General features: G+C 41.1%; 1 protein-coding gene, 1 non-coding gene and 1 pseudogene across 2 annotated transcripts in view; 2 read left to right on the plus strand and 1 right to left on the minus strand.

The window, feature by feature from the left end:
• Positions 1-2447: 2447 nt before the first annotated feature.
• Positions 2448-2562, plus strand: LOC114680083 (U6 spliceosomal RNA; annotated as a pseudogene).
• A 1017-nt stretch (positions 2563-3579) lies between these two features.
• On the minus strand, positions 3580-3686 carry LOC114679738 (U6 spliceosomal RNA). The gene has a single exon (XR_003731851.2). It is a non-coding gene; the product is annotated as a U6 spliceosomal RNA (small nuclear RNA).
• An 80-nt stretch (positions 3687-3766) lies between these two features.
• Positions 3767-13871, plus strand: part of LOC144330202 (uncharacterized) — a 125159-nt gene continuing 115054 nt past the window's right edge. Inside the window, exon 1 of the mRNA XM_077940884.1 lies at positions 3767-4141. Coding sequence (XP_077797010.1) covers positions 3805-4141 — 337 coding nt within the window. The 5' untranslated portion in view covers positions 3767-3804. The remainder of the gene's footprint in view (positions 4142-13871) is intronic.

Raw genomic sequence — 13871 nt, forward strand, 5'->3', positions numbered from 1 at the left:
AAACAATATGTTCTTTCCCCCTCAAAAAAATTAGGCAAAAATGACATTCCCGTTGAGTTAAATTGCCTAATTACACACAAATGTCGATATATGTATGCCCAATTACTTACATCGCTGTAAGTATCTATACATTTATATATAGATATACTGGGTGTATAATTATAGATATAGAGAGGTATATATTGGGTGTATATACCTGAAGATTATAAATATAGATCTATATATAGAAATATAATACATAAACATATCTATATAAACATATATAATATATATTTATATTTATCTCTATATATCTATATATAGAGATATCTCTCTATATATAGAGAGAGATAGGGAGGCTGGGGTCTCACTAAGTTGCCCATGTGGTCTTGAACACTTGGTCTCAAGGGGTCCTCCCACCTTGGCCTCACAAAACTCTGGGACTTCACCAGGCCTACAACCATTTGTAAAGATTTTTTTTCCCCAATGGATTTATCTCCTGCCAACCTTCAAACATTTCTTTTTCTTGTATGTGCTAAGTCTTTTCCCTCTTTTCAGAATGGAAAGAGTTTATAAGTAGTCATCCGGGAATGCAGCTTAACTCTGAAGGCCCATATAGCTTGTAGGGACATCAAGTTCATGACCCTGTAACTCTGATCGTCCTTCTAACTATAGATTCTTCTGACCATGTATCCTTTAATAAGCTGATTAGTTGTAAGGTTTTAAAGAGAGAACATGAAAGAATTTTTATATTCTTCTTCAAATCATAAAATTGAACATCGATTTACTGCTTCCTAGCTTTGAAGTCACAAAGCAGAAACAGCTTATTGGAAAGACAGCATTATGAGAAATATATCAAACCACATTTGATTTGTAATTGGGCAATTTAACTCAACAGGAATGTCGTTTTTGCCTAATTTTTTTGAGGGATACCTCAAATAGTGTTTTTATTACTTTTCAAAAGCTGTGAAAGAAAAGAATTACAACCACAAACACGGAAAAAGATAGGCTTAGCAATAATTCCTGTGGGCTTACCTTTCTGTTCCTTTTTCTGTTTTTGGCTCAGCAATACCAGAAACTCGTATGATTTCACACTATTTTCTTTTGATACATCAGAAAATTGGATACCAATTAAAATTTTTCTCAATTACTGATTTTTAGTAGGTTTCTACTTCAAAATATTGTTTTCAGGAAGGGGTAAAACGACCAGAGGAAGGAGAAAAAGCAGCAAAACTCCAGTTATTGGTAAATGTGCCATAGTCCTCATTCAAGGTGCCGTTTTAACGCAACACAGGCAAACATTTGCCCTTCACTTACTTCAATATATGAAATACTGTAACCAAATAAATACCAGAGGCTTTGATCTTTGGCCCTCATCTCACAACGCTCAGGGATATGACTTGAACAGTATGATTTTTGCTGTAGTTAAAAATGAGAATATTTAACACTAACAGAGTATTTCTTGACAGTAGGTCTGTCCTGTACGTTTGTATTCTAACAGGGTTAGGATTAGAGTGCCGGGAGGTATAAGGACGTACAAGAATGCTTCTCCAGTTCAACTCTAAGGGAACGATGTAATTCCTCAAATTCACCTCTCAGCCTGTTTTTCAGCGTTCCTGTGTTTGGCTGCCAGGGGCGAAAGTAGCGGTCGAGGGAAGACACCTGTGAAGGGGCGTGGCTACTCGCCCGGGCTCCTCCGTCCCCTGACCCCAGAGGCCCCTGCGCAGAATGGACGGAGGAGTTGCTGTACTAGAGCGGTGTGGCCGCCCTGTCCAAGTCCTCAGCTCCCGACCCGACGGGCGCCTGTGCACACCGGCAGGAGACAGTCACGCAGATGCCAGTGTAGTCCACGGCAGCTTAGAACGTGGTGCCGACCGCTCCAGAACTGAGTGGTCGAGTCGTTGTAAGGACTCTCCCAGAGAGTTGAACTCTGGGCTCACTTCGGCAAAGTCTGTTGGCACAAGGCCCCAGTGTCACTGGCGAAATATCGGTGAAAATTTCCATGTTTTGGGGAGGACCCCTGCTGGACCTAGTGACCTAGCGGGCCAGCCGCCTCCCTAGCTCCCAGAGAGGCTTCGGAGAGACGCCAAGCGCTCCAGACCGGCGCGGTCCTCCGCGCTCCACTGCTGCCGCACGGACTGCCAGGCTCCCAGCATGCTCCGCAGGCTGAGCTCCGCAGCAAGAGAACTCAAAGCCCCGGGCCTGGGTCCCACGCGGGGCCCCTTACCCAAGGTGCCCCGGGCGCTCATTTGCATGTCCCACCCAACAGGCAAACCTACAGGTCAGTCGCGGCCGAGTACGGCCTGGCGGTCAGAGCACCAAACTTACGAGCCTTGTGATGCGGTTCTATTGCATGAAATTCTCCTAAAGGCCCCAAGATGAACGGGAAAGCGCGCGGTTCGCTCACCGTAACTAAAACAGGTGAGAGACTCCCGTGCCTTATAAGGCCTGTGGACGGAGACAATTGCGTGCTCGCTTCGGCAGCACATATACTAAAATTGGAACGATACAGAGAAGATTAGCATGGCCCCTGCGCAAGGATGACACGCAAATATGGAACGCTGTGAAGCGTTCCATATTTTTGCGTAGTCTTCGATAATCATTTCAATATCTGCTAACTAGCACTAAGGAAATAGTGTGAATCTAAGCAAAAATGGGTGGCACCCAATGACGAAATTGTGGTTTTCATTACAAAAAACTTGTGTAAGGAGATCTATGAAGTGGGAAGGGAGCAGAGTCACCCGTGGAATGTCGTGTGCGAATATATCGTTAATGCGCATTTTGGAAATGGAGAAAGGTCACCTTGTGCCTTCTTCATTGAACTTTTCATTCTGAAATAGACTTACGGTCTTGTCTCCCCAAACAACACAAACTCCAGAGCCCCAGCTTGTTTGGCTTTTGTTCAATAGAAGACCACCTGGCATATGAATTGTTCAATGACTCCTTACTAAATCTTTCCTAAACTAATAAATCTCTACTAAAGGAAGGAAACGTTAGCGCTCATTTCTGGCGCCTACTTTGTGCCATTCTCCATCATTTTAGACCTGAGTGCTTACATCCTTTTTCTCTTAGACTGCGAGCTGCACAAAGGAAAGGAATGCTACTAAGGACTGGTATTATTGGAGGTCAATGTTGGCCTTTGCCTATAGATTTAAGAGCTCCAGGACCCATTTGAATACTGGCCACAAGTAGCAAGGCCATTCTGGATCTGTTTTCACGAGTCTTCTGTTTTCATGTATCCTCTAAGAAGTACTTAGAAAGGCCGGTTTACATAAATCGGACAGATTCTGTGATGGGAAATTCGATTAGGAGGAATGTTCATTGCCCAGCCTGAAAGCATATTTTACTCAATGAAAACAAGTATTTGGATGCAGATAGGAGGATCACCTGGGTAACTTAATAGTAACGTGACTGGGCGCCTTGAAGATGGAGGCTGTGGAGGAAGGGAGCCCACCGGGAGACAGAACCGGTGGGAGGCCCAGACAGCGTCGTAGATGTCCACTAGGCTAAGTCCGCGAGCAGGAAAATGCAGGTCCAGAGAAATCTTGAACAGCCTCCACAAACACCACCGTGTCTTGTCCAGCAACCTTCGTGAACCGCGAAAATATGGAACGCTTCACGAATTTGCGTGTCATCCTTGCGCAGGGGCCATGCTAATCTTCTCTGTATCGTTCCAATTTTAGTATATGTGCTGCCGAAGCGAGCACGCAATTGTCTCCGTCCACAGGCCTTATAAGGCACGGGAGTCTCTCACCTGTTTTAGTTACGGTGAGCGAACCGCGCGCTTTCCCGTTCATCTTGGGGCCTTTAGGAGAATTTCATGCAATGGAACCGCATCACAAGGCTCGTACGTTTGGTGCTCTGACCGCCAGGCCGTACCCGGCCGCGACTGACCTGTCAGGTTTACCTGTTGGGTGGGACATGCAAATGAGCGCCCGGGGCACCTTGGGTAAGGGGCCCCGCGTGGAACCCAGGCCCGGGGCTTTGAATTCTCTTGCCGTGGAGCTCAGCCCGCGGAGCATGCCGGGAGCTACCAACGCTGCGGCCGCCTCGGACCGCGCGGCGGGGTCCAGCGCCCAGGCGAGCTGGAGACACCGTGATAACGAGGCTCCTGCGGCACCGGGAGGGCCGGCCCGGGGTCGGCGCGACACCTTTAGAACAGGTCGTTTCACCATAAACTTCCTCTGACGAGTAATTCTTTTTAAAAAAGTAATTAACCTACCATTATCACACCTAGAAAAGTTAATTCCTTAATGGCACCTAATATTCAGTCTACTTTCAAATTTCCTTATTTCAGAAATTCCTTATTACAGTCGAATTGTCACAAAGATTCAAACAAGGTCCCACGTTGTATTTGGTTGCTACCACCCTGGGTCTCTGTTGTCCTCTAATTGCCCTCGCCTCGTTTTTCTTCATGTCATTCATATACTGAGGGATATTTGCCCTGTGGAATGTCACAGATCTTGGGATTTGGCCCATTACTTACGGATAGTGTCGTTTAACTTGTTTCTCTAGCCTCCATGTTTCTTGAAAATTTATAGTTAGGGGTGATGGACTCATTCGATTCTGGTTCAGTTGTGTTGTGTTTTGTTTTGAAGCCCGCACGGCTTCAAACAGTGGTAGGGTGTGTGCTTACTGCACCTCAGCGAGAGTCGTGTATCTGCTGGCTGTCCCGGTGTGAGTGATGCCTACCCCTAACCTGTGGGTGCAGGTGGTCAGCCGTCTGACCCCTCACACTATAAAGTTTCCCAGAAATCTTTCCTTTAATGGTTTTAGGATACACCCATGAACAATATCCAAGTAGAAGGTCTGGTCTGGTGGTTTGCTTGCTTTTTGTTTTGTTTTGAGGACACATTGTAATTGTACATATTTACGGGGTGCAATTTGATGTTTCGATACATATCTATGTTGTATAACGATCCAACCAGGGTAATGTATCCACCATCTCATGCATTTATCCTTTCTCTGTGGTGAGAACATTCAGTAGCCTCTCTTCTAGTTATTTTGTGGTATACAAAATTTTACTGTTAACCGTCTTCACCCTACTGTGCAATAGAATATCAGAATTTTTTCCCTCTTCTTTAATTGTAGCTTTGTACCCATTAACCAATGTTTATAAACAAACATTGTGAGTTTGTGAGTTATAAGGATGTAACCCCATGGCCTATGGTGGCTAAGTTCTGTATCCCCTGGGAGAGATTGAGAGAATAATAAGATCAGGGAAATAAATTAGGAAAGAGTGTTGATACCACTTGAGTCTCTGGATCATTTGATCCTATGACCAGGTGCTTTCCATAGTTGTTGGGTTACTTGTTCTAGGAAATTACTTTTCTTAGGCTAGATTAAAGTTGTTTTTGCCAAATGCAAATAGGAGATCTTAAACATTTTTGAGTTCAGCATGTCTTCACACTGCACACTTGCAACATTAAAACCCTATTGGCTTCTGCTAAACTCAAAACTATTTAAGATCCCGTATTTGCATTTTGAGAAAAACAACTCTGGTATTAGTACCCGCGGTTAAGTATGTATGAATTTCCAATCACTTTTTTTTTAGGAGGAAATAGTGTTCTTTATCAAATCTTTATAGGAAATTTATGAGGTAGGTGGCTATTTAAGTAAATAATATTTTGTATGATTTGACTCATTTGAGAAGGATGAGTTTTTTTTTGAGACGGGAGCCTCACTCTGTCAACCAGGCAGGAGTGCAGTGGTGTGATCTCGGCTCACTTCAACCTCCGCCTCCCAGGTTCAAGTGATTCTCGTGCCTCACCTTCCCAAGTAGCTGGGACTACAGGCCTGTGCCACCATACCCCGTCTATGTATTTTTAGCAGAGACGGGGTTTCACCATGTTGGCCAGGCTGGTCTCGAACTCCTGACCTCAGGTGATTCATCCGTCTCGGCTTCCCAAGGTGCTGGGATTACAGGCGTGAGTCACCGCGCTCTGGCCCCCCACCCTCACCATGAGCCTTGCTTAATAGGCATTATTAACAAATTGGCTTTAAGAAATTAAAGGATTTTTTCAATGAGACAAATGTTTTATTTTTATATTCTGGAACATTTGAACTCATCAATAAACATAATTTTCATTATTTACATTAACTGAAATAAAACAACTACCTTTTCTTTGTGACATGTAAAACTATGGTGCATTTCGCAATCAATGACATTTTAGATCCAAAGAGATGTATCTTATTTTTTGGAAGAGGAAACTGAGGCTGATATAAGTGTAGTGACCTCCTTGGGCAAGATTGGCCACTGGTCCTACCATCTTCTTATGCCAAATTCATTGCTCTTTTTACTGCACCACTTGTAGTATTACGAGGTCATACTATTTGCAGTAAACTACAAAGAAAAAGATAAAGCCTGCCATTTTACAATTATGTTTCTGAGTTCTGCTCATTTGACTGCAACAAAACAGCACACACTATATAGAAAGCTGACCTTGTTCTTTTTCTTTTTACTCACAGAAAGGGCACATTCAGTGATGTGACACAATTGAAAGTAAAAAACCACAGGTCATTTCCTCTTCAGGAATTTTGCTCTAATTAAAAAGAAGAAGAAACTCATCCTAAATCCTCACATCCTCTTTAGCAAGGAACAGATGAGTCATTTAGAACCACAGCATCAATGACCAGCGTCACCTGGTGTGAAATTGGTGAACTCCAGGTGGGGAACAAAGGTTCAACCTGGTCGGCAGGTTGCAATCACAAGAGCTTTTAAAAATACAAGTGACTGAGTCCTCCCCTGGAGATTCTGGCTTTGTTGTTTTTAGACAGGGTCTTCACTATGTTGCTTAGGCTGCTCTGGAACTCCTGGGTTCAAGTGATCCTCCTGCCTCAGCCTCTCAAGTAGCTGGGCTTTCAGGTGCACACCACTGTGCCTGGCAAGAGATTCTGATTTAATTGCCAGAGTGTCTGTGAGATATCTTTTTGCATTCTCTCTCTGCTTCTCTGTTTCTCTCCATGCCTCCTGTGAGCTCTCAGCCTTTGTAAGATCTTCTTTGGGCTTGTCAGCACCCTTCTTTCTTTTCTGTCTTCTTTGTTTTCCATGAGACACACTACATCAGGTGAAGCTTGTTTCAAGTTCACCACCAGGCCGCTTTCTTTGCTATTGGCTTCCTTTTATGGCCACACTTCCTTCCCTCATAATGCACCCACTGGCTCCCCAAGACTCCTCCTAAATGTCCCACTTACAATGGCAAGGATATTTAAAGACACACCAGTCTGGGCTTTATTTCTTCAGGGCTCTGCTAACTAACTCCACAAACTAAAGTATACTAGAATAGTATTTCTCAAGCTTTCTTAGTGATAGATTCCCAGACCCAACTTCTTACAGTTTCCAGAGGATTGACCTATGCCAATGTATTCAGAGGACCATCTGGCATATCACCCATACGACCTATCTGTATTGTAATGGCTACTTTTAATGAAATGAGAAAGTCACTCTGGTGAAGCTGATGTGAGATATTTTGGTGCTTGGAGCCCTTTCACGGCAACCAGTTCCCTAATGTGTAGAAGATAAACCTCATGTTCTGTTTTTTTGGTAGGGAAAAAACCATGTCAGAGAGGAACTTCTTAATTTATTGTAATTACTATAAATTTAACTCTATATACACTCATCCTCTTTTCTGAAATAACATTTCGGAAAAATGTTATTTACAAATAGATGTTATTTGTATGGAAAAAAACTAGTGCCCAGGTAGAAAACTGAATTGTTTGGAAAAAACAAAATCTGATTCCCATTCTATGGAAGCTATTTTACAACTCTGTAGATTGTAGATAACTCATGGCAGTTAATACTTTCTGTTTATAGCTGTGCAAATTCTCTCCTGACTGGAAGTTCAATTGACTTCTCTTCACCACTGTGGAGGAACCCAGTTTTGCTTCCATTTGCACATTCAACCTTCCTTTATTACACGTAATTTTTAAATTTCTCTTTTGAACTAGTTGTGACATCTGCTATGTTTCTGCATTGATTCATGATAAATAAAATCTTTAACATGTGTTCATTTTTTTATCTGTGTGAGAGGCATGATTTTATCCACTTTTTAAAAAAATTGTGTTTTTAAAAGTTAGAGATCTTCCAATGAGCTGTCTACTGGATTCATCTAACAAAACCAGATATACGTTTTACCAGGCTAGCCTGTGGGCTGCTTAAAGCCCAAATACATTTTTTTCTTGGCTGCCAAATCACAATGGAACTTTGGTGACTCCGTTTTTCTAATTTTAATATTTTTTTTCTATTAATAAAGTTTGTGGTTTGTCTTTGTTTTGCTTCCAGCCAGTGCATCTGCTGTACTGGGTGGAAACAATAATTGGGAATTTTGGGTCATGGTCTAATCATTTAGTAAGCTCTGTGAATGGATTAATATTTATAGAGATCTAGTCTCTGTTGGGTGAGAGACTATAGAGAAACTAGTTTATTAGTCTTGTTTATATGCCTTTTGTCCATTTTGGGCTTAAATCAATTAAGAATATTATGCCCACCAGGAAGAGGAACAGCTCTTTGATATCTGAATTGGTAATTTTTTTTTTTTGTGCTTCTGTGTTTATTCTTGATCCATGAGTGAAATTTTAGAATTAAAGCTATAAACTCTATGTCTGCATGTTTGTAATTCAGAAAAGTCTTTCCCTGTCATTGTATGAATGTGTAATGCTTTCCTAAATCTAGAGGGTGTTAACAACTTAGATTATGAAATCTCCTGCATTAAAGGAGTTCGGTTCTGATTGATTTAAGACAAAGGTCCCCAACCCCCAGGCAATGGACTGGTACCCATCTGTGACCTGTTTGGAACCTGGACACACAGCAGGAAGTGAGCAGAGGGCAGGTGAGCATTGTAACCTGAGCTCTGCCTCCTGGCAGATTGGCAGCTGCATTAGATTCTCATAGGCGTACAAACCCTATTGTGAACTGTGCTTGTGAGGGATCTAGGTTGCACCCTCCTTATGGGAATCTAATGCCTGATGATCTGAGGTGGAACAGTTTCATCCCCAAACCATCTACCCCACCAACCCCAGGGAAAATTTGTCTTCCAGGAAACCAGTCCCTGGTGCCAAAAAGGTTGGAGACTGCTGGTTGAAAAGATGAATAAATGCTTACATAAGCATAGTATGCCAATAACTCCCAGAAAATAATAAATGGAATTTCTAAAAATTTCAATGTGCTACATTTAAAAAGTATTCCAAAAGCAACCAGCTTAGGAACATTTTAAGAATTCAAATTCACATAATTTAGGCACATCTCTGGTAAACTAGACTGTTGTATTAATTTGGTTTAGTAAAAATAGCTGTGTCTTCTTTGATTTATCAGTGTTGTATATAATACAAGTGTACATTTTTATTGTGCCTGGGTATGTTTTTCTAAGTGTATGCAGGTTTACTGATCAAATAAGCTTACATTACTTCTGCTTAATGCTTGCTTAGGAAAAGTGTAAATTTGTGTTTGACCAAGTTGCATACTTGTTTTTGTGAACTTCTTTTTGTTAGTCATTGGTCTGTAGCATGTCAGATGGAAGATAAGTTTCCAAGATCTAGGTAAATTAAAGTCTTGGATCAGTTTTAAATTGGGCTAATTAATGGAAAAATCAGTGCATAACTAGATAATTTCTAAGTAACAACTAAAATATTAGTTATTAAGCATAATTATAGCTTCTGCTTTTTATGATTATATGCTATAGACAGGCTATCTCTTTGGGTCATATTAAGTAATGTGTTTATGTTTGCCACTTTAAGGAGTTGTATTTGCGATGTTAGCCACTGTAGAAAATTGTGTTATGCATATTGACGAGCTCTGCTAATCTGATAAAATGCTGGGTTGTGACAGTTCACAATTATCCAGCCCCCAACTTTTCTCTGCAAAATAGAAGTTACTTTGGTTAAAAGTGATAGTTATATGATTGACTACACTTAGAAACTGCTATTTCAAAGACATATAACTCTGTATGTGCTTCTGTTTTTTTCAAGGAAAACAGTAGTTTTGTCCTAAAGTGGCAGCATGAAATTTTTCATATTACCTTATTTTCTTTTAATCTTTGTAGTATTTGTAGTGTGGTCTCTTTCATTGCTGATGTTGGTACTTTGCAATTTCTCTCTTATTTTGTTGATCCATCTGGCTAGAAATTTTTCAGTTTTATGACATTTTTTGAAAAACCAGTTTTTGGGTTTTTTGGAAACCTAAAATAGAATTGTACATTTTCTGTTGATTTCTACTCTTTATTATTTCCTCCCTTTTGTTTACTCTTGGTTTAATTACCTCTTCTTTCCCCAGTTTCTTATGGTAGAAGTTTAGATTTAATTTTAGACCTTTTTTCTTTCCTAATATAAACATTTAAAGCCACACATTTCTTTCTAGGCACTACTTTAGCTGAATCATACAAATTTTATTGTACTGTGTTTGTAGTTTTAAAAATTTTTCTTTGTCACATGGGTTATTTAGCCAACTTAGTTGATAATGTTCAAATCATGCATATCCTTACCAATTTTCTGTATATCTTTCATCAGTTATTCAGAGAGGACTGTTTAAATTTCTAGCTGTAATTGCAGAGTTCTCAATCTGACCTTTCAGTTCTGACATTTTTTTCTTCATGTATTTTGAAGTTTTCCTGTTACATACATATTTAAGATTGCTGTGTCTTCTTGATGAATTGATTCTGTTATCATTATGAAATGATCCTCAACATTCACAACTACTAAGATTATTCAAATGTATTTTCAATGATTTATAAAAGTAGATTTAAAGCAGAAACACAACTTATATTTTGCCAGATCACATTCCCTTTATCCTGCTCTACTTTTTTCGTGGCAGCTCTTTCCATCACATACTTATTTATTTGCTTGCTTTCTGTCTTCCCCAGCTAGAATAATTTCCAAAGAGCAAGACTTCATCTGTTCTGTTTATTGCTGTATTCCAACTGTCCACAACAATGCCTGCCACAAAGTCTGACTTCAGTACTTTCTGAATGAATTAATGTATAATAAAGTCACACAACGGTAACAATATCTTTCCATGACTCTACCTCACTTACTTCATGGTAAGACAGGTTCTTCTCACATGGGGGCAATTTCAGAAATAACTTCTACACTGTGGTGTCTTCTCATGCTGCTCTTTAGGAAGCTATTAATGAGATAATTCTTTGTCATTAACTTTTTTTTTTTTTTTTTTGAGACAGAGTCTTGCTCTGTCGCCCAGGCTGGAGTGCAGTGGTGTGATCTTGACTCACTGCAAGCTCTGCCTCCTGGGTTCACGCCATTCTCCTGCCTCAGCCTCCTGAGTAACTGGGACTACAGGCGCCTGCCACCACGCCCGGCTAATTTTTTTTTTAAATTTTTAGTAGAGACGGGGTTTCACCATGTTAGCCAGGATGGTCTCCATCTCCTGACCTCGTGATCCACCTGCCTCAGCCTCCCAAAGTGCTGGGATTACAGGTGTGAGCCACCACACCCAGCCTGTAATTAACTTTTTAATCTTAGCCACTTCTACTCTAGCTAGGTTTAACCTGAATCATTCTAGAACAGTGGGTCTGAGTGACAGACACCCTTGGACTCCTATTATGAGCCTCTACTCACTTCCTCCGCTGGAGGCTGTTCAGGCCCTCATATACGATCACCTCTATGGGCCAGCCTCACTGCTTCTAGGAATGGCTCTGTATATTCCTGGGTTGTAAAGGTGGGTAGGAGTTAATTTCTCATGCTAGGACCCAAGGTGCTTAAAGCCTTTATATTTCACATCTCTTTATTGATGCTGTGATTTCACTTCCCCCATCAACTCTGTTCATTCACACAGCTCATGAAGGTTTTTGTTTCCCAGGAAGTCTAAGTTTCAATCTACCAAAAAAACTGAGGCTGCCCTGTTGTCTGCAGTGCAAGCAGTAAACTGCAAGTAAAACATTTATTAATTAAATCTTCCTGTCTGATTATTTTTAAAGAGTGAAAAAAAATCTCTTTTTAATTTATTGTGTGTTTTGGGTGTCATGGAACTGATATTTTGGTCTGATGGTCAGAGTTCCAACCCCAGTCCCAGCCCTTGGACAACCCACATTCTCTTGTGAAACGGGGATAATAACTACCCTGCTTGCCTTTTAGGGTTGACAGAAAGATCTGTGAGAAATGCTTGGGAAAGTGCCTTGTACATTGCAAAGCATGGCAGGTGTGTAAATTGCTGTTGTTGCGGTGAGAATCTTTTCAATTTTAAGGTTTGCGGTGATTGGATTTTTAAAAATTTATCTTTTTTTTAATTTAAAAATTTTTTTTTTTTTTTGAGATGGAGTGTTGCTCTGTCGCTAGGTTGGAGTACAGTGGCACTATCTCGGCTCACTGCAACCTCTGCCTCCCAGGTTCAAGCGATTCTTCTGCCTCAGCCTTCCAAGTAGCTGGGATTACAGGCACACGCCACCATGCCCAGCTAATTTTTGTATTTTTAGTAGAGACGGGGTTTCACTGTGCTGGCCAGGATGGTCTTAATCTCTTGACCTCATGATCTGCCCACCTTGGCCTCCCAAAGTGCTGGTATGACAGGTGTGAGCCACCATGCCCGGCCAGGTTTTTATAATTCATTAATTCAAGAACATTTGGGCATTTGCATCAGAGACCTTCACTATATCCTGAAGAGCACTTGCCTACAATTCTTAAGCTGAGGAATACAACCCAGTAGTCAGCTGTTATCTTGTAAATTATGACCAGTTAAAAACAACAACCATGGAAAGGAAATGGTGTAACTTTAAGGAAAAGCAAACTTAGGGCCAGTCACCTTCTCCCCCCACCCCCCACTCCCCACTCCCCACCCCACCAAAGCTTAGAATATTAGGTATTATCTGTTTCACATGTTTCTTAATTTTTTTAACACAAAAATTTTGTACATTTGGGTCTTGTTTGTTAAATACATGATGAAAATGAGAGAGGTAAGATCTACTATCTCTTTGAGGAAATTAAGACTTAAATGTTTTACTACTTGTACCTACTATTAGCTAATTGATCTTTGTTATTGTCTAGGGTGAGTATCAGCAAGCTCAAACTGTGTTCTTAGGCAGCTGTTAAGGTTCCAGTATAATCACCTAGTACTTCGGGGGCAGGGGGAATAACCAACATTCAACTATCCAATAATGCTTCCACTAGAAATGTCCTCATTCTTGTGATAATGTGTAATACTGGTTCATGCTAAGTTTATAAACTTCTTGTTTTCTGTATCCTTCATTGGCTACTCTATCCATAACCCATAACCACTGAGACCCCCAGCCTTAGTGCTTGGATCCTGCTTCCACTTCAATAATCTTGGGTAAGCTTAGCCACTTGGGATTTGGTATACAGAGTGTGCATATGTGCATCTCTGGTTCAATAGGGGATACACTCCAGTGTGCTCAGTATATCCCTTCTGTGAACTCATACGATCCAGATTCCTGGGTCCCAACACTGGGAACTGTGATTTAGTAGGTCTGGAGAGGAGCCCTGGAATCTGTATTTGAACAGGAACCCAGGGGATTCTGATGCAGGGCTCTGTGGGCTAGCTACCCTTTGTAAATCACTGTGTTCTCCAATTGCTGGCCCAGTTTTTAATATTTGCTTTTTTTTTTTTTTCCTTTTATCTTACATTCGAGGAACCTAAAACTAATTAACCTTCCACAAGTCAATACAGGTTTCTTTTCCCTGTCACCTTGCCCGGACAAAGTTTTGAAAATTTAGTCATCTTCTTCCTCCTCCATTCTGCCTTCCTCCTTTCTTCTCCTGCCTCTTCCTCCTCTCTCATCCAGTTATTCACAAAGTCTACTTGGTTCCTCCTCTCCAGGCTTCATTTACATTACATCTCATTCTCTTGGAGCTCTAAACCCCCACCCACACTGCCTAATACCTGAACTATCCAAAAGTCTTCTAGCTTTAAGGCTGGGCACGGTGGCTCATGC

The sequence above is a fragment of the Macaca mulatta genome, chromosome 7 (assembly GCF_049350105.2).
Source record: "Macaca mulatta isolate MMU2019108-1 chromosome 7, T2T-MMU8v2.0, whole genome shotgun sequence".
In the NCBI taxonomy this organism is placed as follows: domain Eukaryota; kingdom Metazoa; phylum Chordata; class Mammalia; order Primates; family Cercopithecidae; genus Macaca; species Macaca mulatta.